The 25,863-nt window shown below is 45.5% G+C and overlaps 1 protein-coding gene and 1 long non-coding RNA gene across 3 annotated transcripts in view; one reads left to right on the top strand and one right to left on the bottom strand.

Annotated features, from left to right (window-relative positions):
* The window catches only part of LOC148146003 (uncharacterized), a 48,286-nt gene that overhangs the window by 5,441 nt on the left and 16,982 nt on the right, over positions 1-25,863 (bottom strand). Inside the window, exon 1 of one of the 2 annotated variants that reach the window (XR_015760968.1) lies at positions 4,972-5,113. The exons of the other annotated variant lie outside the window; for it this stretch is intronic. This is a non-coding gene — a long non-coding RNA (uncharacterized LOC148146003). Of the gene's footprint in view, positions 1-4,971; positions 5,114-25,863 lie in introns of those variants that run through there. 2 annotated transcript variants of the gene reach the window in all.
* On the top strand, positions 5,257-7,277 carry LOC122561016 (neuropeptide Y receptor type 4-2-like). The gene is made up of 2 exons (XM_043712291.2): positions 5,257-5,399; positions 5,599-7,277. Exon 2 carries the CDS (start codon positions 5,719-5,721, stop codon positions 6,823-6,825), a length of 1,107 nt encoding a protein of 368 aa, XP_043568226.1. The 5' UTR covers positions 5,257-5,399; positions 5,599-5,718; the 3' UTR covers positions 6,826-7,277.

Raw genomic sequence — 25,863 nt, 5'->3', positions numbered from 1 at the left:
GAATAGAGGCTTTTGCCCGAAACGTTGATTTTCCTGCTCCTCGGATGCTGCCTGACCTGCTGTGCTTTTCCAGCACCACTCTAATGTAGACTGTGGGAGTCGTAGCAGTCTGGGACTCACTTCCTCAATCTCCTCCTCCACATTCTTTCACCTTACAGAAAACTCAGAGAAATAGCACATAAGCAACAGTCTCCCAGTTATTGCTTAAAGACTACAGTTTGCAGCAACTGTTGGGAGAAAAACTGGCTTGCTTCAGATCTTTTTACTCTAGAAGAAAAGGAGAGTTACACATACAGTTCGCATTCAAAATCTGCTCAGCTACCCAGGAGCCAATCATAGTTGTTGCCAGCCCAATCATCTTTGACATCCACAACTGGTCACAATGTCATGGAGACATGGCTAGAACAGGGACAGGATTGGCTGTTGCAGGTTCCAGGATTTAAATGTTTTAGTAGGGTCAGAGGTGGGGGTAAAAGAGGGGGAGGTGTGGCATTGCTTGTCAAAGATAGTATTACAGTGGTGGAAAGGACGATGGATGAGGACTTGCCATCTGAGGTAGTTTGGGCTGAGGTTAGGAATAGGAAAGGTGAGGTCACCCTGTTAGGAGTCTTTCACAGGCCTCCTAATAGTCCTAGAATCATTGAAGAAAGGATAGGGAAGGTGATTCAGGAGATGAGTGACAGTAATAGGGTGGTTGTTATGGGGAGAAAGTGAGGTCTGCAGATGCTGGAGATCAAAGTTTAAACTTTATTGCTGGAACAGCACAGCAGGTCAGGCAGCATCCAGGGAACAGGAGATTCGACGTTTCGGGCACAGGCCCTTCTTCAGGAACTTTTGGTTGTTATGGGGGACTTTAACTTTCCTGATATTGATTGGGAAAGCTATAGCTCAAGTTCGTTAGATGGGTCAGTGTTTGTTCAATGTGTGCAGGAGAGTTTCCTGACACAATATGTAGACAGGCCAACAAGAGGTGAGGCCATACTGGATTTGGTTCTGGGTAACGAACCAGGCCAGGTGTTAGAATTAGAGGTAGGTGAGCACTTTGGGGATAGTGACCATAATTCGGTGATTTTTACTCTCGTGATGGAGAGGGATAAGTGTGCACTACAGGGCAAGAGTTATAGCTGGGGTCAGGGAAATTATGATGCGGTGAGGCATGACTTAGGATGTGTGGCTTGGAAAAGTAGACTCCAAGGCAAGAGTGTAAATGATATGTGGAGCTTGTTCAAGGAGCAACTATTGAGTGTCCTTGATAATTATGTACCTGTCAGGCAGGGAGGAAAGGGTCGTGCGAGGGAGCCGTGGTTTAATAAGGAATTGGAATCCCTTGTTAAATGGAAGAGGGCGGCCTATCTCAAGATGAGACGTGAAGGTTCAATTGGGGCGATTGAGAGTTATAGGGTAGCCAGGAAGGACCTGAAGAGAGAGCTAAGAGCAGCAAGGAGGGGACATGAAAGGTCCTTAGTCGGTAGGATTAGGGAAAACCCTAAGGCTTTCTATAGGTATGTTAGGAATAAAAGAATGACTAGGGTAGGAATAGGTCCAGTCAAGGATAGTAGTGGGAAGTTGCGTGTGGAGGCGGAAGAGATTGGGGAGACACTGAATGAATACTTTTCTTCAGTATTTACTCACGAACAGGGCATTGTCGTCGATGTGAATACTGAGTCACAAATAAGTAGAATGGATGGCTTTGAGGTATGTAGAGAAGAGGTGTTGGAAATCCTGGAAAAGGTGAAAATAGATAAGTCCCCTGGGCCTGATGGCATTTATCCTAGGATTCTCTGGGAAGCAAGGGAGGAGATTGCAGAGCCATTGGCCTTGATTTTTATGTCCTCTTTGTCTACAGGAGTAGTGCCAGAAGACTGGAGGATAGCAAATGTGGTTCCCTTGTTCAAAAAGGGGAGTAGGGATAACCCTAGTAACTATAGGCCGGTGAGTCTCACTTCTGTTGTGGGCAAAGTCTTAGAGAGAATTGTAAGGGATAGGATTTATGCACATCTGGATAGGAATAATGTGATCAAGGATAGTCAGCATGGTTTTGTGAAGGGCAGGTCGTGCCTCACAAACCTTATTGAATTCTTTGAAAAGGTGACAAAGGAGGTTGATGAGGGGAAAGCGGTAGATGTGGTATATATGGATTTTAGTAACGCGTTTGATAAGGTTCCCCATGGTAGGCTACTTCAAAAAATACGGAGGTATGGCATTGAGGGTGAGTTGGAGGTTTGGATTAGGAATTGGCTGGATGGAAGAAGACAGAGGGTAGTAGTTGATGGTAAAGGTTCATCTTGGAGTGCAGTTACTAGCGGTGTTCCGCAAGGATCTGTTTTGGGACCATTGCTGTTTGTCATTTTTATAAATGACCTGGAAGAGGGGTTAGAAGGTTGGGTGAGCAAGTTTGCGGATGATACGAAAGTCGGAGGAGTTGTTGACAGTAAGGAAGGATGTGGCAGGTTACAGCAGGATATAGAGAAGCTGCAGAGCTGGGCAGAAAGGTGGCAAATGGAATTCAATGTAGCTAAGTGTGAGGTGATTCACTTTGGGAAGAATAATAAAAAGATGGGGTACTGGGCTAATGGTCGGATACTTGGTAGTGTGGATGAGCAGAGGGATCTTGGTGTCCATGTACACAGATCTCTGAAAGTTGCCACCCAGGTAAATAGTGCGGTGAGGAAGGCATATGGCGTACTGGCTTTTATTGGTAGAGGAATTGAGTTCCGGAGTCCTGAGGTCATGATGCAGTTGTATAAGACTCTGGTGCGGCCGCATCTGGAATATTGTGTGCAGTTTTGGTCGCCATACTATAGGAAGGATGTGGAGGCACTGGAACGGGTGCAGAGGAGGTTTACCAGGATGTTGCCTGGTATGGAAGGAAGATCGTATGAGGAAAGACTGAGACACTTGGGGCTGTTTTCATTGGAGAAAAGAAGGTTTAGGGGTGACTTGATTGAGGTGTACAAGATGATTAGGGGGTTAGATAGGGTTGACAGTGTGAACTTTTTCCCGCGTATGGAGTCGGATATTACAAGGGGGCATAGCTTTAAATTAAGGGGGGGTAGATATAGGACTGAAGTTAGGGGTAGGTTCTTCACTCAGCGAGTCGTAAGTTCATGGAATGCCCTGCCAGTAGCAGTGGTGGACTCTCCCTCTTTATGGGCATTTAAGCGGGCATTGGATAGGTATATGGAGGATAGTGGGTTAGTATAGGTTAGGTGGGCTTGGATCGGCGCAACATCGAGGGCCAAAGGGCCTGTACTGCGTTGTATTCTTCTATGTATTCTTCTTCTATGTCACCAATCAACTACCTGCCAAATCTCACTTTACACAGACCTCGGTGCTACGTGGTCTACAAACATTTCCTCCCACTGCTTGAACAAAGCATTAGACCAGCACACAATGAGATTTAGTAATTTGTTTTAAAAGTCATTTTCCACTTTAGTGCACCAATTAAAATGCTGAAAATAAAACGATAGTCACGTGTGTTCAAGATTGCAAAACAATTTAACGAAGCTAAATTCACAGATTTATTAGGGGGTTAGAGCGGAATGGGTGGGTCACTACTGTTAGGTTTTATCACTGATTGGATAACTTGGAAACCCTTGATACCTTTTCATTAACACCAAATGTTAAAAATTTGAACTAACGATTAAAAATGTGCTTATGCCATTTTTTTGGATGAGTCAGTTGTTTACATGTCCTTCTTCTAACCACTCAGATTTGCTTATTCACTTTACAGGGTCCACATACTGCTGAAGTATGAGACAGCTATTTCTATGGTAGACTGTTCCTGGTGTTGTCTCCTCTACCTTGTGGTGACCAAACACATGGGATGCTTACATTTGTGGACACCTTAATTCTGTCTCCAAGTGTGACCCTGATCTGTTTTGGTGCTCCTGACGGGACGGGACGGAGCCAGAGCCCTGGACAATGCCGATTAGTCCCACAAAGTCAAACTCTTGAAATTGACCACAGTCCCAGCAGCTGCTGCTGTTAGAGATTATGCTGATGCATTCACCAGTAACCTCATCCCTCTTGTGTCACATCCTGCTGTTTAATCCCATCTATTTTCTTTTGCCCCAGTTTCCTAACGTTCCCAATCTCCACAGCTGTCTTTTTGCCAGTCGGTTTCCTGAGATGCTTCCTACGAATGCTTGGTGATCTCGGCTTCCCCGCCCCCAGTGTTTGAGGCATTTTCTGTTTTTATTTATAATCCAAATTCACGATCGTGATTAAATAAATAATAAATACGCGCAATGTTTAAACACACATCAATAAATGCAGTTTCGCAGAACAACTTCGAATCAAACAACTTTCAGGGTTAATGGGCAAGAGAAACATCTTTCATGGTTAATGGGCAAGAGAAACATCTTTCAGGGTTAATGGGCAAGAGAAACATCTTTCAGGGTTAATGGGGAAGAGAAACATCCCTGACACAAGAGCTTCAAAAGATCAGAGACATAGATGTACAGCACAGAAACAGACCCTTCGGTCCAACCTGTCCATGCTGACCAGCTATCCCAACCCAATCTAGTCCCACCTGCCAGCACCCGGCCCATATCCCTCCAAACCCTTCCTGTTCATATACCCATCCAGATGCCTTTTAAATGTTGCAATTGTACCAGCCTCCACCACTTCCTCTGGCAGCTCATTTCATACACGTACCACCCTCTGTGTGAAAAGGTTGCCCCTTAGGTCTCTTTTATATCTTTCCCCTCTCACCCTAAACCTATGCCCTCTAGTTCTGGACTCCCCGACCCCAGGGAAAAGACTTTGCCTATTTACCCTGTCCATGCCCTTAAGGATTTTGTAAACCTCTGTAAGGTCCCCTCTCAGCCTCCGACGCTCCAGGGAAAACAGCCCCAGCTTGTTCAGCCTCTCCCTATAGCTCAAATCCTCCAACCCTGGCAACATCCTTGGGAATCCACCGAATTGATGGGCAAAATGTACAGTTTACAGATTCAAGTCGCTGGCTACCTGGTGCAGTGGGGAATGATCCTTTCCCTGAGCCAGAGGCTGCAGTTTCGAATCTCCCCCCAAAAACCTGGGCGGTATGGGAGATATTTTCCCAATGCGGGTGAATGGGCCAACACTCCCAGCCCAACACGCTCTCAGTGAAGTCACTAAGATACACTGGAACAATCGGCATTTGGAAGAAATCGGGAGGAACATGAAATACAGGGGGATGAAGTCATTTCCAAGCTTCCCATTCCGAGAGAGGGCGGTGGTGTTTAGTGACTCAACACACAGGGGCTCACCATCACTGATCATTTCCAAACAGCGCCCCGCGATCACACAGACTGCAAACACAGCGCTCTGGAAAGCTCCGTCTTGTGCTTCCTGCTCTGAGCTGTCTCGGAAGGTTGAACTCTTAACGCAGGACTGCCCCAACATCAAAGTCAACGGTAAGAGATACTTTGTCGCTATTCTCCGCACCTGGATGTTATATAGTCACCACACTCTGAACTAAAGAGTGTTCGAGAAACAGTTGGAAAGTGCATCAGTGAAGGATTAGAGTTAGGAGGGAGCCTGTTCTAGATAAACGTCTCACTGAATTCCGTTATATCTATAGCTAACTGGTGGAAATTGTGATTTTCTCCACAGTTCCCGATCAATGCTGGCTGCACTCACGGTGTGAAAGAGACAGTCATGTTGACCCGGTATACAATCCCCTCCGGTGTTTGACAGTGACCGCGGGAAAGGCAATACCAACCATCCCGGGCCATGGAGGCTCCAATTCTGCCATCTGCCAATGCCTCCATCTCTGGCAATGCCACGGGCTGGGGGCGCTTTCTGGATTTTGGTAATCCGTGCCCAGCATCAGCGGCCCTCACCGTCTTCCTGCTGGCATCTTACAGTGCCGTGCTGGTCGTAGGTTTACTGGGAAACATCTCCCTGATCTGTGTGATCGCCAGGCAGCAGAGGAACAACGTGACCAACTTGCTGATCGCCAACCTGTCGCTGTCCGATCTGACCATCTGTGTCTTCTGCCTGCCTTTCACAGTGGCCTATACCCTCATGGACTATTGGGCTTTTGGTGAAGTGCTGTGTAAGACGGTGCCGTTTTTCCAGTGCCTGTCGGTGACAGTGTCTGTGCTTTCCCTGGTCATGATTGCTCTGGAAAGGCATCAACTCATTCTGCACCCCACCGGCTGGAAACCCAGTGTCCCTCAAGCTTACCTGGCGCTGCTGCTCACCTGGAGCCTGGCCTGTGCCGTCTCCCTGCCCTTTGTGTTTTTTCATGTCCTCACGGATGAACCTTTCTTGGATCTTCCTGTTCCCCTGGCGCCCCTGGTGAAGGAGGCAGTCTGTACAGAGTCCTGGCCATCCAGGGAGCAGAAGCTGGTTTACACCACCTGGCTGCTCGCCTTCCAGTACTGTGTGCCTCTGGCTTTCATTACAGTCTGTTACGGCAGGATATACTGGAGGCTTAGGACAAGGAGGGACTTGCAGGACAGAGCAGGCGAGGAGAACCGCAAACTGGCGAACAGCCGGCGGATCACCCTGCTGCTGGGCTTCTTGGTGGTGGGCTTTGGGATCTGCTGGTTCCCGCTGCATGTTTTCAACGCGGTCATGGACTGGGATGTGCAAATAGTAATGCACTGTCAGCACAATCTCATCTTCTCCCTGTGTCACCTGGCGGGTATGGTTTCCACCTGCATCAACCCCATCATCTACGGCTTCCTGAACAATAACTTCAAGGAGGAGCTCCGGAGCATTATCCTGAGGTGCAGATGGAGCAGCAAAGAAGATGGCGAGCACTTCCCCCTGTCCACCATGAACACTGAACTCTCCAAGGCCTCTCTCAGACTCAGTTGCAGGAGCAAATGATGAACACACTGGTCCAACAGAAAGCGCTCAGACTGAAAGAAGGCTTGGGAATGGGACACATAAACACTGCTTTGGTTTGTTCTGTGTTAGATCTCACCTCTTTAATTACGTCTGAAATATCAAAACGTGGTCTGTGAAATGAAGCGTCTCTGATAGCAATTGTATTTCAACCGAAATTGGACAGGGCTCCCCAGTTTTCGGGTTCAAACCTTCCAGCTAGCAGCAAAAAAACCCATTGCAAAACTGAGTTCGTTTAATTTTGAGAATCCGTTAGTGTAACATTCCCATTTATTGGAACGTGCCTCTATTTATCAGCAATGAGATTCTCACTTGGATCCGCTACATTCTGCGTTAACACCTTCCTTTCTGTACGGCCGAAACACACTGGAAATATGCAGCACCAGTCTGATCGCAAGAATGTCCCAAATAAAGAGGGAAACAACCGTCTACAATGTTTGGTTTCATTTTGTCAATAGTTACTTCTGCGGCTGTAAAATAGTTCGCGGTGTTATGTTTTTATGAGGTGAGCTTCACTCTGTCCCTCCTGCTGATTTGAAAGGGATTAATTATTTAAATATAGAGGGCGGACAGGAACATAATCCGAGATATTAGACCCACAGCTTTTAGCTGTTACCACCCCAATCATACATTAGCGGAGAGAGCGAGATCCCTGCATACCTGACCTTCTGAAGGGTTAAACAGTAATGAGTATGTGGGCTAGCCTATCACACGGAACTTCTGGGGAACTTGGTGTCACCCTGCCTTTGATTTCTTGCGGATTTGTTTAGATTATTCTCTTATTTTAATACCAACGCAGCCTCTAGCTGACCGGGTGAAAATTGTTTATGGGAATGAGCTCTCGCTTCCGCCCAATGCCATCCCCTGCAAAGTATCTGACTCAACACACTTGCATTGACGTAGCGCCTGGCCCAGGGAACTTCAGAGGAAAATAATCCAGCCAAAAACAGAAAGAGGCGAGGACAGGACTTTTCACGAAAGTGACAAAAGAAGTTGTTAAAGTGGCAGAGGAACAGGTTTCTAATCAGAAGCTTGAGATTTGAACAGAAGGGTGACAGTAGACTCGGGTTAGAAAGCTTCCTGAAAGGACTGGGATCGTGTGCAAGTTCCATTTCCACTCCTACAATGTAACTTTAGCCCCATGACCTGTCGGGAACGGAATTTTCCTGAAAAACAAGAGCACTGCCGTTAAGATGCTAATGTCACAAACATCTAGTGACACAGCATCTGTGGAGAGAGAAACAGAATCAACGTTTAGGTCCAGTAGAACTTCTTTGGAGTTGTATTGGTCTTAAATCAGTGTTAACTCTGCTGCTCTCGGTAGATACCTGCTGAGTTTCTCCAGCAATTTCAGGGCTTTTTTTAAATAAAACGACCCATAGTCTGTTCAAAATAACACATGTTCCCCCAGTACATTATATATTAAAGAATTTCTAATCCTAACAATGTGATATTGAGTCACTTGCAACTTAAGCAGGTGAAAGGCTTGCATAGTTTGTTTACTGAGAGCTTACTTTCATAAACATTAATAAAAATTAAAAGCTGCAATGCCGGAAATCTGAAATAAAAACAAGAAGGGTTGTATAAAGTCGGCAGGTCTGGCAGTATCTGTGGAGAGAGAAACAGAATTAATGTAAGAGTCCAGTACAACCTCTTTGGAGTTGTATTGGTCTTAAATCAGTGTTAACTCTGTTGCTCTCTCCACAGATACCTGCTGAGTTTCGCCAGCAATTTTAGGTTTTATTCCAGATAACCCTAGCCTACCTTCCATCGTAGAGACCATTCTTCAAAGTAGTTTCCACAGTCTGGAGAAAACTTCTTCTGGCAGTCACTGACCATGGCAAGAAGTTAATCCTAACTCTCCCACATCCAAACACAACTTTTCTGACAAGTCTAACTCCACTACTTGTGGGATCTTACTATACATGGACTATTGCCTGTGTTACAATGTCTGCACTTGGATGTGAAACATTTGATATGTTAAGAAGGGCAGGACAGCTTTCCCTGAAACTTACAAACCTAGACCAAATTTGATGGCAGGTTCTCCATGAATCAAAGCCAGCATTTTAACACCATCCTCCTGTGAGGAGTGAGTACTGACTCTGCGAACTGATGTGAAGAATGTAATGAGATGGAAAGTAAAGACAGGCTGAACCATTTGATTACTGAGGCACCTTTCAGTCATTGAATCCCTATGGTTCAGAAACAGGCCATTCAGCCCATCCAGTCCCTACCACCACTCTGAATAACATCCCATTCCAGACCCACCCATCCCCTCCTATCTCCATATCCCTGCATTTCCTATGGCTAATCCACGTAACCTACACATCCCTGGACACTATGGGCAGTTTAGCACAGCCAATCCACCTAATTTGCACATCTTTGGACTGTGGGAACAAACTGAAGCACCCGGAGGAAATCCATACAGACACGGGGTAAACTCCACGCAGTCACCTGAGGCTGGAATCAAATCCAAGTCCCTGGCCCTGGGAGGCTGTAGTGCTTGCCACTGAGCCACCATTCCACCCTAACGTCTAAACGTTGTAGCTGGGTTTTCAATGTAAGATGATCTTTATGAGCTGAGGGAGGGAGAGTTATCATTGACCTGAAACACTGATTTAAAAAAAAATTCATTTAGTGGACATGGGTTTCACCGGCATTTACTGCCTGCCCCGAGCTGCCCCTTGAGAAGGTGGTGGTGAGCTGCCTTCTTGAACCACTGCAGGCCATTTGGTACAGTAATTGTCAGGACCTATTTGGAAGAGTGCACTGATACTCAAGCCCCGCTACTCTCTGCATTTTCACAATAATCAAATGACTCAAAGTCCCTAATTGTTCTGTCTGATAAACGTAGGTCATTACAAACCATTCAGTCCCTCAAGCCAATCAGTTACAATGACATTGTTCCCGTACTTAACAAGGAATTACTGCTTATTACATATAAATCAATTCTAACCACAGGCAAATAAAATATGAATTACCAAAGTGTAACACACTAACTGAAACTCTACCACTTCTTAAACCCCTGCACTCAAATGCAGGAAGACACAAAAACAAAATGGTATGCGTGGAGAAAAAAAATCAATGGTACACAGTTCAATATCATCAGTCCACAGGATTCACTGAGGTCTCCTATTGCTACTTCCAAGTCCTTTTGATCTCTGAATTTCTGCAGTCCAAGTCCTCTCAGATCTTTACTGAAGATACAGGCCATTTGGCACACCTACTATTCATTCTCAGTCATTAGTTAGAAGCACATGCTTATAGGGAAATGGAGAATAACTTGCTACCTTCCAATTCTTTGTTAATTCTCTGCAAGAAGAGAGACATTGTCTTTTTAGAGTCTGGAGGCTTTCTGCCTCTGTATTGTTCATACTCAGGCTGTCCATCTGTCCAGAGGCTAACCAGAGGGTTGTTACCATGCTGAGCATATCTAATCCACACAGCTGGCTACCAGTTCAATTGATACATTTAAGAGGGCATTGGATGTTTTATTTTGGGGAGTAATGGTGTGCAGGGGTATGGGGAATAAACAGGAGATTGTCACGAAGTAATAGAGCCAAATGAAATAGAACGGTTACAGACACGCCAGGGTGAACAGCCTCCTTCTGTACCATAATGATTCTGTGACAGTTTCAGTTTCTACCTGCATCTATGGTTACCTTTCAAGGCTGGGCTGGGTGTGGGAGAGGCGTTAAAAATACACATAGAAATACACAGAATAAGAGAATAGATATGAATTTTACATTAGTTATTGGAAAAATGTTAAAGTTAGCTAAAGTTCAAGACAGCAGGAGTGGGCCAAATAATTACAGACTAGTTAGTTTGACATCAGTGGTAGGGAGTTTATTGGAAATAAATCTGAGGGACAGGATTAATCAACACCTGGAAAGAAAGGGATTGATTGGGAATAGTCAGCACATTATGTTGGAGACAGATCCTGTCTGACTAACATGGTACTGAACCCAAGATATGACCACTAGCTTCCCCAAGTTCCCAAGACTTCATGTCTGTCTCCATGGGAAACACAGAGGAGAAATATTCATTGAGAATCTCACCCATCTCCTGTGGTTCTACACATACATGCCCATTTTGGTCCTTGAGGGACTGTATTCTCACCCTATATAATGGTGATATCTTGGGGACAGTCCATATCACAGTAGAGGAGGTGCTGGGTGTATCAGAATGTATGAAAGTGAATAAGTCCACTAGTAAACCTGATCCTGGCCAGGTCTGCTAGTAAAATTGAGGACTGGAGATTCTGGAGATCAGAGCCGAAAAGGGTGGTGCTGAAAAAGCACAGCCGGTCAGGCAGCATCTGAGGGGCAGGAGAGTCAACGTTTCAAGCAAAAGCCCTCCATCAGGAATTGGTAGTGCTACAAGGGAGGGTTTAAACTAGATTGGCAGGGGAGTGGAATCTTCAACAGCATGGAGGAAAGTGCAAGGCTGGAAGGAGATAGTAATCAGAAATAGTAAGTTGAAGAGACAGGTCAGGATGGAACATGACAGGGACAAAGAATGCTGATTGGTTTAAATTGCCTTTATTTCAATGCAAGAGGGCTAACAACTCAGTGCATGGGACTGGGATATCATAGCCATTACAGAAATGTATCTAAGGGAGGGACAGGACTCTTAATGTGCTAGGGTACAGGTGCTTCAGGTGGGATAAAAGGTGGTTGAAGGAGGGGAGAGGGAGTAGCATTTTTGATTAAGGCGAGTATCACAGCATTAATCAGGGATGAAATAACTGAAGGAGCATCCAGTGAGGCTTTGTCAGTGGGGCTAAGAAATATGAAGGGTATGGTGACATTATTGGGGTTATGCTATAGGGTCCCAAATAGTCAACAGGAACGAGAAAAACAAATATGCAGGGAAACTGAAAAGGATTGCAAGAATAATAGTGTTGTTATAGTAGGGGATTTTAATTTTCCTAACATAGACTGGAACTGCCAGAGTGTTAAGGGTTAGATGGGGTGGAATTTGTTAAGTGTTCAGGAAAGTTTCCTCAAACAGTGTACAGAGGGTCAAGGGGAAGGGGCAAAACCCGACACTCTTGGGAACTAGAGCAGGACAGCTGACGGAGGTGTCAGTGGGGAAGCACTTTAGGACCAGTGACCATAGTTCTGTTAATTTTAAAATAGTTATGGAGAGGTACAAAACTGGTCCACAGGTTCAAGTTCTAAATTGAAGTAAGGTAAATTTTGATGGAATTAGACCGGACCTTGCAGGGGTTGATTGGAACAGTTTGTTTGCAGGCAAAAAGACCTCCAGCAAGTGGGAGGCCTTTAAAAGTTAGAGTTCAAGGTCTATTTGTTCCTGTAAGGGTGAAAGGCAAGATTGACTGGATTAGGGAACCCTGGATGACAAGAGAAATTGAGGCTTTGACCAAAAAGAAGGAGGCATGGCTCAGGTACAGATAGCTGGGATGATGGGAATCACTGGAGGTATGTAGGTACAAATATGTAAACAGATTATGGAAAGATGTAGGAGCAACAGGGAGGTGGTGATAAGAGACTTTAATTTTCCTAATATCCACTGGAATTCACTTTGTGTTAGAAGTCTAGATGGAGCAGAATTTGTAAGGAATATCCAGGTGGGTTTTCTAAAGCAGTATGTAAATAGTCCAACTCGGGAAGGGGCCATATTGGACCTGGTGTTGGAGAATGGGCCCGGATAGATGGTTGAAGTTTCAGTAGGGGATTATTTACAAGTGTGGTCCTAGAGGAAGAGCGCTAAATTGGGAGAAGGCCAATTATACCAAAATACGGCAGGAGCTGGGGAACGTGGGATTGGGAGCAGCTGTTTGAGGGTAAATCCACATTTGATTTGATTTGTGGGAGGCTTTTAAAGAGAAGTTGATTAGAGTGCAGGACAGATATGTCCCTGTGAAAATGAGGGATAGAAATGGCAAGGTTAGGGAACCATGGATGACAGGTGAAATTGTGAGACGAGCTAAGAGGGAAAAGGAAGCATACACAAGGTCTAAGTGATGGAAAACAGATGAAGCTTTGGAAGAATATGAGGAATGTAGGACCAATCTGAAACGAGGAATTAAGAGGGCTAAAAGAGGTCATGAAATCCCAAAGCCTTCTATTTGCATATAAGGAGCAAGAGGGTAACTAGAGAAAGGGCTGACCCACTCAAGGACAAGGGAGGAAAGTTATGCGTGGAGTCAGAGAAAATGGGTGAGATTCTTAATGAGTACTTTGCATCTGTATTCACCGAGGAGAGGGATATGTCAGATGTTGAGGTTAGGGAGAGATGTTTGATTACTTTAGGTCAAATTGGCATAAAGAGAGAGGAAGTGTTGAGTATTCTAAAAGGCATTAAGGTGGACAAGTCCCCAGGTCTGGATGGTATCTATCCCAGATTACTGTGGGAAGTGAGAGAGAAAAAAGCTGGGGCCTTAACAGATATCGTTGCAGCATTCTTGAACATGGGTGAGATCCTGAAGGACTGGAGAATTGCTAATGTAGTCCCCTTGTTTAAGAAGGGTAGCAGGGATGATCCAGGTAATTATAGACCAGTGACCTGATGTCAGTGGTAGGGAAGCTGCTGGAGAAAATACTGAGGGATAGGATCTACTTACATTTGGAAGAAGTTGGGCTTATCAGTGATAGGCAACATGGCAACATGGTTTTGTGCAGGGAAGGTCATATCTTACTAACTTATTAGTATTCTTTGAGGAAGTGACAAAGTTGGTTGATGAGAGAAGGGCTGTAGATGTCATTTACATGGACAGTAAGGCATTTGATATGGTTTCTTATAGTAGGCTGATGGAGAAAGTGAAGTTGTATAGGATCCAGGGTGTACTAGCTGAATGGACAGAGAACTGGCTGGGCAGCAGGAGACCGAAAATAGTAGTGGAAGGGAGTTTCTCAAAATGGAGAGCTATGACCAATGGTGTTCCACAGGGATCCGTGCCGGGACCACTGTTGTTTGTGGTATACTTAAAAGAACTGGAGGAAGGTATAGGTGGTCTGATTAACAAATTGCAGATGACACGAAGATTGGTGGAGTAGCAGATAGTGAATAGATTGTAGAGTTGGTCAGAGAAATGGCAGATGCAGTTCAATACGGGCAAATGCAAGGTGATGCATTTTGGAAGATCCAATTCAAGAGTGAACTGTATACTAAATGGAAAAGCCCTGGGGAAAATTGACGTACAGATTGTTCAGGTCCATTGCACCTTGAAGGTGGCAAAGCAGCTCAGCAGAGTGGTCAAGAAGGCATATGGCATGCTTTCCTTCATTGGATGGATATTGAGTACAAGAGTTGGTAGGTCATGTTACATTTGTATAGGACTTTGGTTCAGCCACATTTGGAATACTGCGTACAGTTCTGGTCACCACATTACCAGAAGGATGTGGATGTTTTGGAGTGGGTGCAGAGGAGGCTCACCAGAATGTTGCCTGGTATGGAGAGTGCTAGCTATGAATAGAGGTTGAGTAGATTAGGATTATTTTCATTTGAAAGATGGAGGTTGAGGGGGGACCTGATTGAGGTCTACAAAATCATGAGAGGTATGGACAAGGTGGAGAGCCAGAAGCTTTTTCCCAGATTGGAGGACTCAAATACTTGGGGTCACGAGTTCAAGGTGAGAGGGGAAAAGTTTAAAGCAGACATGCATGGAAAATTCTTTATGCAGAGGTTGGTGAGTGCCTGGAATGCATTGCCAGCGGAGGTGGTAGAGGCGGGCACGATAGCATCATTTAAGATGTATCTAGACAGATACGTGAATGGGTAGGGAGCAGAGGGATACAGATCCTTAGAAAATAGGTGATGGGTTTAGATAGAGGATGTGGATCGGCTCAGGTTTGGAGGGCCAAAGGGCCTGTTCCTGTGCTGTAATTTTGTTTGTTCTTTGTATACAGGGAATACAAGAGTTTATTGAAGGAGGAAATCAGAATGACAAAAAGGGGGCATGAGATAGCTATGGCTGAGAAGATTAGGGTGAATCCAAAGAGATACCTTAAGTATATTAGAGGAAAAAGAATAACTAGAGACAGAATAAGGCTCCTCAAGGACCAAAGTGGATATGTACTTGTAGAACTGCAGGAGATGGACGAGGTTCTCAATGAATATTTCTCCTCTGTGTTTACCATGGAGACAGACATGAAGACATGTTAACTTGGGGAAATTAGTGGTCATATCTTGGGGACAGTCCACATCAAAATAGAGGTGGTGTTGGACACATTGGAATGTATGAAGGTGGATAAATCTCCTGGTCCTGACCAGATTTATCCAAGAACCCTGCAAGAGGCTAGAGAAGAAATTGCGGGAGCCCTGGCTGATATTATTATATCATCATTAGCCACGGGTGAGGTTCTGGAATACTGGGGGGGGGCAAATGTCGTGCCCTTATTCAAGAAGGGCTGCAAAGAAAAATCTGGGAACTATAAACCAGTACGCTTAACATCTGTCGTGGGAAAGTTACTTGAGAAGATTCTGAGATAAGATATACATGCATTTGGAAGACAGGATTTGCTTAGTAGTGAGCATGGCTTTGTGAATGGGAAGTCTTGGATGAAGTGACCAGGTAAGTTGACGAGAGTAAGGCCTTTGATAAGGTTCTACATGGAAGCTTAGATCACATGGAATCCAGAGTGAGCTGGCAGGTTGGATACACAATTTGCTTGATGGTACGAAGCAGAGGCTAATAGTGAAAGGATGCTTGTTGGACTGGAGGCCTGTGACTAGTGGAGAGCACCAGGGATGGGTGCTGGGTCCATTACCGGATGAAAAATGTACAAGGCATGATTAGTAAGTTTACTAATGACACTAAAGTAGGTTGTATCGTGGACAGTGAGGAAGCTCGTCAGAATTTGCAGCAGCACCTTGATCAGCTGGGGAAGTGCACTGAGAAATGGCAAATGGAGTTTAATATAGATAGTTCCCCATGGGAGACTGATTAGCAAGGTTAGATCTCATGGAATAAAGGGAGAACTAGCCATTTGGTAACAGAACTGGCTCAAAGGTAGAAGACAGAGGTTGGTGGTGGAGGGTTGTTTTTCAGACTGGAGGCCTGTGACCAGTGGAGTACCACAAGGATCGGTGCTGGGTCCTCTACTTTTTGTCATTTATATAAATGATTTGGATGCGAACATAAGAGGTACAGTTAGTAAGTTTGCAGTTGACACCAAAATTGGAGGTGTAGGGGACAGTGAAGAGGGCTACCTCAGATTACAACAGGATCTGGACCAGATGGGCCAATGGGCTGAGAAGTGGCAGATGGAGTTTAATTCAGATAAAGGTGAGGTGCTGCATTTTGGGAAAGCAAATCTTAGCAGGATTTATACACTTAATGGTAAGGTCCTAGGGAGTGTTGCTGAGAGACCTGGGAGTGCAGGTTCATAGCTCCTTGAAAGTGGAGTCGCAGGTAGATAGGATAGTGAAGAAGGCGTTTGATATGATTAGATTAGATTACTTACAGTGTGGAAACAGGGCCTTCTGCCCAACAAGTCCACACCGACCCGCCAAAGCACAACCCACCCAGACCCATTCCCCTACATTAACCCCTGCCCCTAACACTACGGGCAATTTACCATGGCCAATTCACCTGACCTGCACATTTTTGGACGGTGGGAGGAAACCGGAGCACCCGGAGGAAACCCACACAGACACGGGGAGAATGTGCAAACTCCAGAAAGTCAGTTGCCTGAGGCGGGAAGGTATGCTTTCCTTTATTGGTCAGAGTATTGAGTACAGGAGTTGGGAGGTCATGTTGCGGCTGTACAGGACATTGATTAGACCACTGTTGGAATATTGCGTGCAATTCTGGTCTCCTTCCTATCGGAAAGATGTTGTGAAACTTGAAAGGGTTCAGAAAAGATTTACAAGGATGTTGCCAGGGCTGGAAAATTTGAGCTATAGGGAGAGGCTGAAGAGGCTGGGGCTGTTTTCCCTGGAGCGTCGGAGGCTGAGGGATTAGATTAGATTAGATTAAATTAGATTAGATTAGATTACATTACATTACAGTATGGAAACAGGCCCTTCGGCCCAACAAGTCCACACTGACCCGCCGAAGCGCAACCCACCCATACCCCTACATTTACCCCTATACCTAACACTACGGGCAATTTAGCATGGCCAATTCACCTGACCTGCACATCTTTGGACTGTGGGAGGAAATCGGAGCACCCGGAGGAAACCCACGCAGACACGGAGAGAACGTGCAAACTCCACACAGTCAGTCGCCTGAGGCGGGAATTGAACCCGGGTCTCTGGCGCTGCGGGGCAGCAGTGCTAACCACTGTGCCACCGTGCCGCCCACAAGGATGACCTTATAGAGGTTTACAAAATTATGAGGGGCATGGATAGGATAAATAAATAAATAAATAAATAAATAAATAAACAAAATCTTTTCCCTGGGATCGGGGAGTCCAGAACTGGAGGGCATAATTTTAGGGTGAGAGGGGAAAGATATAAAAGGGGCAACATTTTCACACAGAGTGGTACGGGAATGGAATGAGCTGCTAGAGGAAGTGGTGGAGACTGGTACAATTGCAACATTTAAGAGGCATTTGGATGGGTATATGAATATGAAGGGTTTGGAGGGATATGGGCCGGTGCTGGCAGGTGGGACTAGATTGGGTTAGGATATCTGGTCAGCATGGACGGGTTGGACCGAAGGGTCTGTTTCCATGCTGTACATCTCTATGACTCTATGAGGTGTGAGGGCTAGCATTTTGGAAATTCAAAGCAAGGTCGGAGTTTCATGGTGAATGGTAGGGCCTTAAGGAGTGCAGTAGAACAGAGGGATCTTGGTGTTCAGGTGCAAGGTTCTCTGAAAGTGGAGACACAGGTAGACAGGGCAGTGAAGAAGGCATTTGGTACACTGGCTTTAATCAGTCAGGGTATTGAGTATAGAAGTTGGGAAGTTATGTTTCAGTTGTACAGGACATAGGTGAGGCCACGCTTGGTGTATTGTGTTCAGTTTTAGTCACTTTGCTATAGGAAGGATGTTGTTAAACTGGAAAGAGTGCAGAAGAAATTTATAAGGTTGTTGCCAGGACTCAATGGTCTGAGTTATAGAGAGAGGTTGGACAAGCTGGGACTGTTTACTTTCGAACAGAGAAGACTGAGGGGGATCTTATAGGGGTGAGAGACCTGGATGGGGTGAATGCACACAGTCCTTTTCCCAGGGTTGGTGAATCAAGGACTAGAGGGCATTAGTTTAAGGTTAGAGGGGAAAGAATAACAGGGAACCTGAGGGACAACCTTTTTACACAGAGGGTGGTACACATATGTCAGGGGTAAATGTTGGGGAATGGGTCTGGGTGGTTTGCTTTTCGGAGGGTCGGTGTGGACTTGTTTCTACACTGTAGGGAATCTAGCGTAATCTTTCACAACATCGTTCTGATAGAAGGGAGACCAAAACTGCACACATTATTCCAAAAGTGGCCTAACCAATGTTCTGTACAGCAGCAACATGACCTCCCAACACCTATACTCAATGCTCTAAACAATAAAGGAAAGCATACCAAGCGCCTTCTTCAATTTCTATTCCAAAATCCTAAGGAGGATTCACTTTGGCCCCAAGGTTGAGCTGCTGGTTGTTCTAGAGTAGGTCTCAGGTAGATCAAACATTGTAGGCTAGGTTATGGGAGTGAGCAGAGCAGTGGCCAAATTGCTCCAGGTGGAATTACGCCTCCTCCTCCTCCTCCTGGCTCCATGGCAAGCAGCTTTTGAAAAGATTTAAGTGTTGAAACTTGTAGTTGACTAGTGACTGTGAAGACGACAAAGAGACAGTTCCAATGGCTCCCTAAGTGGCTAATGTACATGTGAAAGGGATCCTTCACTTTAACCCCCTGTGAATTTGATTTCAGGCTATCCTAGTACAAATTTACCATCAGGTACTCAGCACCAAGTGAAATAAAGGGGCCTAATTCCTACTCCCTGGAAAGGCTGCCAGCTCTCAACAGTATACCAGGCCCTAAGCTGCTCTGCTTTCAAGATCTATTTTCATTCAGGAACTTTGCCTCCTCACACAGCAATAAAAAATGGCTTTATCAGTTGGCTCACCACTCTCATCGTCTGCTGTCCCAGCTGCTGTCAGTGCTTACCAAATGTTTTCTTTCACCTCCCATAGGCAATCAACATTTCATTCCAGCTCCAGTTTCTTTCTCCCTCTTCTAACCAGGCCACTACAATCTGCTCATAGTTCACAACTAACTGGGTTGGACTTGGAAACGTCCCACTGAGTTCAGATTGAAAGCTCCTCTGCGACACTGCAGAAAGTTCTGCCAAGGTCAAGTTTGTGGAGAATTAGAACTGTACTGACCAGAAACGAGACATGTCACTTTCGCCTGGGAGAGAATGCCTGGAGCCTAGTTTTCCACATTAATCTCAATGAGGAAAGATAAACAGGATCTCTCAGTGTTCATAACATATTGTTCTTGGTATTTGCCTTCATTTACTGTAAATATTTCATTCAGGAATGATTGCATAAATCTCCAAATGCAAAGATTGCAGGTGTTGATGACAGGACTGTTGCCAAGGTGACAGAGATAAAGGTAAGTCATTGGGTATTTGCAAATTCTTTTCAATAAAAGAATTTGAATTGAAATAAAAGATGAATAAAGACATTTCAGCAGAGAAGTTATTGGGCCATTGAACCCCAAAGTTTTCTTACCTCTTTCCTCACACTCTTTCCCTCTAAATGCTTCTCTGATTTTATCCTCTAAATTGAGTCCTCTAAATGCAATGCCTGGCTTAGCATCAATAATCTTCTGTGCTGTTGCATTCCCTGTGTTCTGTGTCTTTCTACAGTCAATGACCCATCGCTCAGCACTAATTCACCAAGCTGTGCAGACAATCTTTTATTATATATCTCACAACACCTTTGCAATCTCAAAGACCACCAATGGATTTCTTTTCCCTATTGTTTCATAGTGGGCACAGTATGATTTAGAATCATAGAGATGTACAGCATGGTAACAGGCCTTTCGATCCAGCTCATCCATGCCAACCAGATATCCTAAATTAATCTAGTCCCACTTGCCAGCATTTTGTCCATATCCCTCGAATCCCTTCCTACTCATATTCCCATCCAGATGCATTTTAAATGTTGTAATTGTACCAGCCTCCACCACTTCCTCAGGCAGCTCATTTCAGACACGTACCACCTCCTGCGTGAAAAAGCTGGCCCTTTGGTCCCTTTTAAATCTTTGCCCTCTCACCCTGAACCTACAATGTCCAGTTTTAAACTCCCCTACTCTGGGGAAAAGACTTTGGCTATTCACCCTATCCATTCCCCTCATGGTTTTACAAACTTCAGTAAGATCACCCCTCAGCCTCTGATGCTCGAGGGAAAACAGCCCCAGCCTATCAGCCTCTCCCTATACCTCAAACCCTCCAACCCTGGCAACATTCTTGTAGATCTCTCCTCAACCCTTTCAAGTTTCACAACACCTGTCCTATAGCAGGGAGACCAGAATTAATCACAGTACTTCAAAAGTGGTCTAACCATTGTCCCATACAGCCACAACATGACTCCTAATTCCTATACTTAATGCACTGACCAATAAAGGCAAGCATACCAAATGGCTTCTTCGCTATCCTATCTAACTAGGGCTCTACTTTCAAGGAACTATAAATCTGTATTCCAAGGTCTCTTTGTTCAGCAACACTCCCCAGGATCTTATCATAAGTCCAACCCTGATTTGCCTGTCCAAAATGCAGCACCTTACGTTTGTTTAAGTTGAACTCTATCTGCCATTCCTTGGCTCATTGCTCCATCTGATCAAAGTCCCATTCTACTCTGAGATAATCGTCTTCACTGTCCACCAATTTGATGTCATCAGCTAACTTATTAACTATACCTCCTATGGTTGTATCAAAATAATTTATATAGAGTCATAGTGATGTACAGCATGGAAACAGACCCTTCAGTCCAACCCGTTCATGCCGACCAGATATCCCAACCCAATCTAGTCCCACCTGCCAGCACCCGGCCCATATCCCTCCAAACCCTTCCGATGCATATACCCATCCAAATGCCTCATAAATGTTATAATTGTACCAGCCTTCACCACTTCCTCTGGCAGCTCAGTCCATACACGTACCACCCTCTGCGTGAAAATGTTGCTCCTTAGATCTCTTTTATATCTTTCCCCTCTCACCCAAAACCTATGCCCTCTAGTTCTGGACTCCCTGACCCCAGGGAAAAGACTTTGCCTATTTACCCTATCCGTGCGCCTCAGAATTTTGTAAACCCTGTAAGGTCACCCCTCAGCCTCTGACGCTCCAGGGAAAACAGCCCCAGCCTCTTCACTCTCTCCCTGTAGCTCAAATCCTCCAACTCAGGCAACATCCTTGTAAATCTTTTCTGAACCCTTTCAAGTTTAGTTACAGTGTGGAAAAAGGCCCTTCGGCCCAACAAGTACACACCGGCTGCATTTTGGGAAAGCAAATCTTAGCAGGACTTATACACTTAATTCAACTTCCCAAATATTGATTGGAAGCTCTTTAGATCAAGTAGATTGGATGGGGCGGTGTTTGTGCAGTGTGTCCAGGAAGCTTTTCTAACGCAGTATGTAGATTGTCCAACCAGAGGGGAGGCCATATTGGATTTGGTACTCGGTAATGAACCGGGACAAGTGGTGGGCTTGTTAGTGGGTGAACATTTTGGTGATGGTGACCACAATTCTGTGACTTTCACCTTGGTTATGGAGAGAGATAGGTGCGCACAACAAGGTAGATTTTATAATTGGGGGAAGGGAAATTACGATGCTGTAAGGCAGGATTTTAGGAGCATACGTTGGGAGCATAGGCTGTCAGGGAAGGATGTGGTGGAAATGTGGAACTTTTTCAAAGAGCAGATACGACGTGTCCATGATATGTATGTACCTATCAGGCAGGAAAGAAATGGTCGTGTGAAGGAGCCTTGGTTGACGAGAGAGGTTGAATGTCTGGTAAAGAGGAAGAAGGAGGCTTACATAAGGTTGAGGAAACAGGATTCAGACAGAGCAGTGGAGGGATACAGGATAGCCAGAAGGGACCTGAAGAAAGGGATTAGGAGAGCTAAGAGAGGGCATGAAAAATCGTTGGCGGATAGGATCAAGGATAACCCCAAGGCATTTTATGCGTATGTGAGAAACCAGAGAATGACGAGAACGAGGGTAGGTCCGATCAAGGACAGTAGTGGGAGACTGTGTATTGAGTCGGAAGAGATAGGAGAGGTCTTGAACAAGTACTTCTCTTCAGTATTTACGAACGAGAGGGACCGTATTGTAGAAGAGGAGAGTGTGAAATGGACTGGTAAGCTAGAAGAGATACCTGTTAGAAAGGAAGATGTGTTGGACATTTTGAACAACTTGAGGATAGACAAGTCCCCCGGGCCTGACGGGATATATCCTAGGATTATGTGGGAAGCAAGAGAGGAAATTGCAGTACCGTTGGCAATGATCTTCTCGTCTTCACTGGCAAAGGGGGTGGTACCAGGGGACTGGAGAGTAGCGAATGTTGTGCCCCTGTTCAAAAAAGGGAATAGGGATAACCCCGGGAATTACAGGCCTGTTAGTCTTACTTCTGTGGTAGGCAAAGTAATGGAAAGGGTACTGAGGGATAGGATTTATGAGTATCTGGAAAGACACTGCTTGATTAGGGACAGCCAGCACGGATTTGTGAAGGGTAGGTCTTGCCTTACAAGTCTTATTGAATTCTTCGAGGAGGTGACCAAGCATGTGGATGAGGGAAGAGCAGTGGATGTAGTGTACATGGATTTTAGTAAGGCATTTGATAAGGTTCCCCATGGTAGGCTTATGCGGAAAGTCAGGAGGCATGGGATAGAGGGAAATTTGGCCAATTGGATAGAAAACTGGCTAACCGGTCGAAGGCAGAGAGTGGTGGTAGATGGTAAATACTCAGCCTGGAGCCCAGTTACAAGTGGAGTTCCGCAGGGATCAGTTCTGGGTCCTCTGCTGTTTGTAATTTTTATTAATGACTTAGATGAGGGAGTCGAAGGGTGGGTCAGTAAATTTGCAGATGATACGAAGATAGGTGGAGTTGTGGACAGTGAGGAGGGCTGTTGTCGGCTGCAGAGGGACTTAGATATGATGCAGAGCTGGGCTGAAGAGTGGCAGATGGAGTTCAACCCTGCCAAGTGTGAGGTTGTCCATTTTGGAAGAACAAATAAGAATGCGGAATACAGGGTTAATGGTAGGGTTCTTAGTCAGGTGGAGGAACAGAGGGATCTTGGGGTCTATGTACATAGATCTTTGAAGGTTGCCACTCAGGTGGATAGAGTTTGTAAGAAGGCCTATGGAGTATTATCGTTCATTAGCAGAGGGATTGAATTCAAGAGTCGTGAAGTGATGTTGCAGCTGTACAGGACTTTGGTTAGGCCACAGTTGGAGTACTGTGTGCAGTTCTGGTCGCCTCACTATAGGAAAGATGTGGAAGCTTTGGAGAGGGTGCAGAGAAGATTTACCAGGATGTTGCCTGGAATGGAGAGGAAGTCGTACGAGGATAGGTTGAGAGTTCTCGGCCTTTTCTCGTTGGAACGGCGAAGGATGAGGGGTGACTTGATAGAGGTTTATAAGATGATCAGAGGAATAGATAGAGTAGACAGTCAGAAACTTTTTCCCCAGGTACAACAGAGTGTTACAAGGGGACATAAATTTAAGGTGAAGGGTGGAAGGTATAGGGGAGATGTCAGGGGTGGGTTCTTTACCCAGAGAGTGGTGGGGGCATGGAATGCGCTGCCCGTGGGAGTGGTGGAGTCGGAATCATTGGCGACCTTTAAGCGGCATTTGGATAGGTACATGGATGGGTACTTAATCTAGGTTAGAAGTTCGGCACAACATCGTGGGCCGAAGGGCCTGTTCTGTGCTGTATTGTTCTATGTTCTATGTTCTATGTTAATGGTAGGGTCCTAGGGAGTGTTGCTGAACAAAGAGACCTTGGAGTGCAGGTTCATAGCTCCTTGAAAGTGGAGTTGCAGGTAGATAGGATAGTGAAGAAGGCATTTGGTATGCTTTCCTTTATTGGTCAGAGTATAGAGTACAGGAGTTGGGAGGTCATGTTGTGGCTGTACAGGACATTGATTAGGCCACTGTTGGAATATTGTGTGCAGTTCTTGTCTCCTTCCTATCGGAAAGATGTTGTGAAAATTGAAAGGGTTCAGAAAAGATTTACAAGGATGTTGCCAGGGTTGGAGGATCTGAGCTACAGGGAGAGGCTGAACAGGCTGGGGCTGTTTTCCCTGGAGCGTCAGAGGCTGAAGGGTGACCTTATAGAGGTTTATAAAATCATGAAGGGCATGGATAGAATAAATAGACAAAGTCTTTTCCCTGGGGTCGGGGAGTCCAGAACTAGAGGGCATAGGTTTAGGGTGAGAGGAGAAAGATATAAAAGAGACCTAAGGGACAACTTTTTCATGCAGAGGATAGTACGGGTATGAAATGAGCTGCCAGAGGATGTGGTGGAGGCTGGTACAATTGCAACATTTAAGAGGCATTTGGATATGTATATGAATAGGAAGGGTTTGGAGGGATATGGGCCGTGTGCTGGCAGGTGGAACTAGATTGGGTTGGGATATCTGGTCAGCATGGACAGGTTGGACCGAACGGTCTGTTTAGATGCTGTACATCTCTATGACACGCCGAAGCGTAACCCACCCAGACCCATTCTCCGATCACTACGGGCAATTTAGCATGGCCAAGTCACCTAACCTGCAGATGTTTGGACTGTGGGAGGAAACCAGAGCACCCGGAGGAAACCCACGCAGACACGGGGAGAATGTGCAAACTCCACACAGACAGTCATCAAAGGCTGGAATTGAACCTGGGACTCTGGCGCTGTGAGGCACTGTGCCGCCCGAAACTTGGAAGGGTTGAGAAAAGATTTACAAGGATGTTGCCAGGATTGGAAGGTTTGAGCAAGAGGGAGAGGCTGAAGAGGCTGGGGCTGTTGGACCCTTTATAAAGGTTTATAAAATCAAAAAGGCTTGGATAGGGTAAATAGACAAAGTCTTTTCCCCAGTGTAAGGGTATCCAGAACTAGAGGGCGTAGGTTTAAAGTAGGAGGGGAAAGATTTAATAGGAACCTAAGGGGCCACTTTTCATGCAGAGAGTGGTGCGTGTATGAAATGAGCTGCCAGAGGGAATAGTGGAGGCTGGAACAATTATAGCATTTAAAAGGCATCTGGATGGCTATACGAATAGGAAGGGTACAGAGGGACATGGGCCAAGTGCTGGCAAATGGGACTAGATTAATTTAGGATATCTAGTTGGCATGGATGAGTTGCACCGAAGGGTTATTTCTGTGCTGTACGTCTCTATGACAGTGAGGAAGATCACGCACTGGGGATCTCAGTGTTGGATTGAGAGTATGTGGGAGGGAGCAGAGGAATGGTGTTGGGATATGATGGACGGCTGGAAACATTGCAGTGGATTGGGACTGGACAAACATGGAGCCCAGACACACTCTGGTCTATCTGAGCAGGATCCCACCAGCTGCTTGTGACTGTACAAGCTAAGCTCTTTCAGAAGCCCTGAGTGCTGTGCTCTGAAATTGGAGGTATATTTTAAAAGAGACACTCTCTGTCTCACTCCATTCCACCATCTCTATTTATTTCTGTCTGTCACTATTTGTCCCCTTCATTCTCTCTCTATTATTCCCTTTCCTTACATTCTGGTGCTAGTCACATGGATCCTCTGTCTGATCTTTGTTGAGTTCACCTGGATTTTTAGGATATGGTTATTAACTGCGTTATAGCTTTCCTGAGCACAGACCCTTCCTGGAATCAGATATCCAGCTTGCAGGTTGCCTGGGCAAAAACGGAACGGATCCCGTTCCTGTTGATGAATACTGCAACATTGTGACCCAGCCCTCACAGTGCCATGTGTGCAACAGGCAATGGTACCCTGCCCCCACTGGGGGGAAGCCAGCTACATTCCTGAATCCAATCACCCAGGCTGTAGCACTGACCCTATGATGGGTGGGGCGGGGGGGGGGGCGGGGTTGGGGGAGGGGGGGGAGGGTGAATGGAATGATCTACCGTGAGCTTGTACAGAT

Source organism: Chiloscyllium plagiosum, unplaced genomic scaffold (assembly GCF_037043375.1).
Source record: "Chiloscyllium plagiosum isolate Xiang-an unplaced genomic scaffold, Cpla_swu_hap1 HiC_scaffold_22, whole genome shotgun sequence".
Lineage (NCBI taxonomy): Eukaryota > Metazoa > Chordata > Chondrichthyes > Orectolobiformes > Hemiscylliidae > Chiloscyllium > Chiloscyllium plagiosum.
Note: the sequence above shows the minus strand (reverse complement) of the source record. Positions and strands in the feature narration are given on the sequence as shown.

Bases quoted from the DNA above. Each gene is read 5' to 3' on its own strand.
- LOC122561016 (XM_043712291.2), top strand. From the start codon at position 5,719: ATGGAGGCTCCAATTCTGCCATCTGCCAATGCCTCCATCTCTGGCAAT.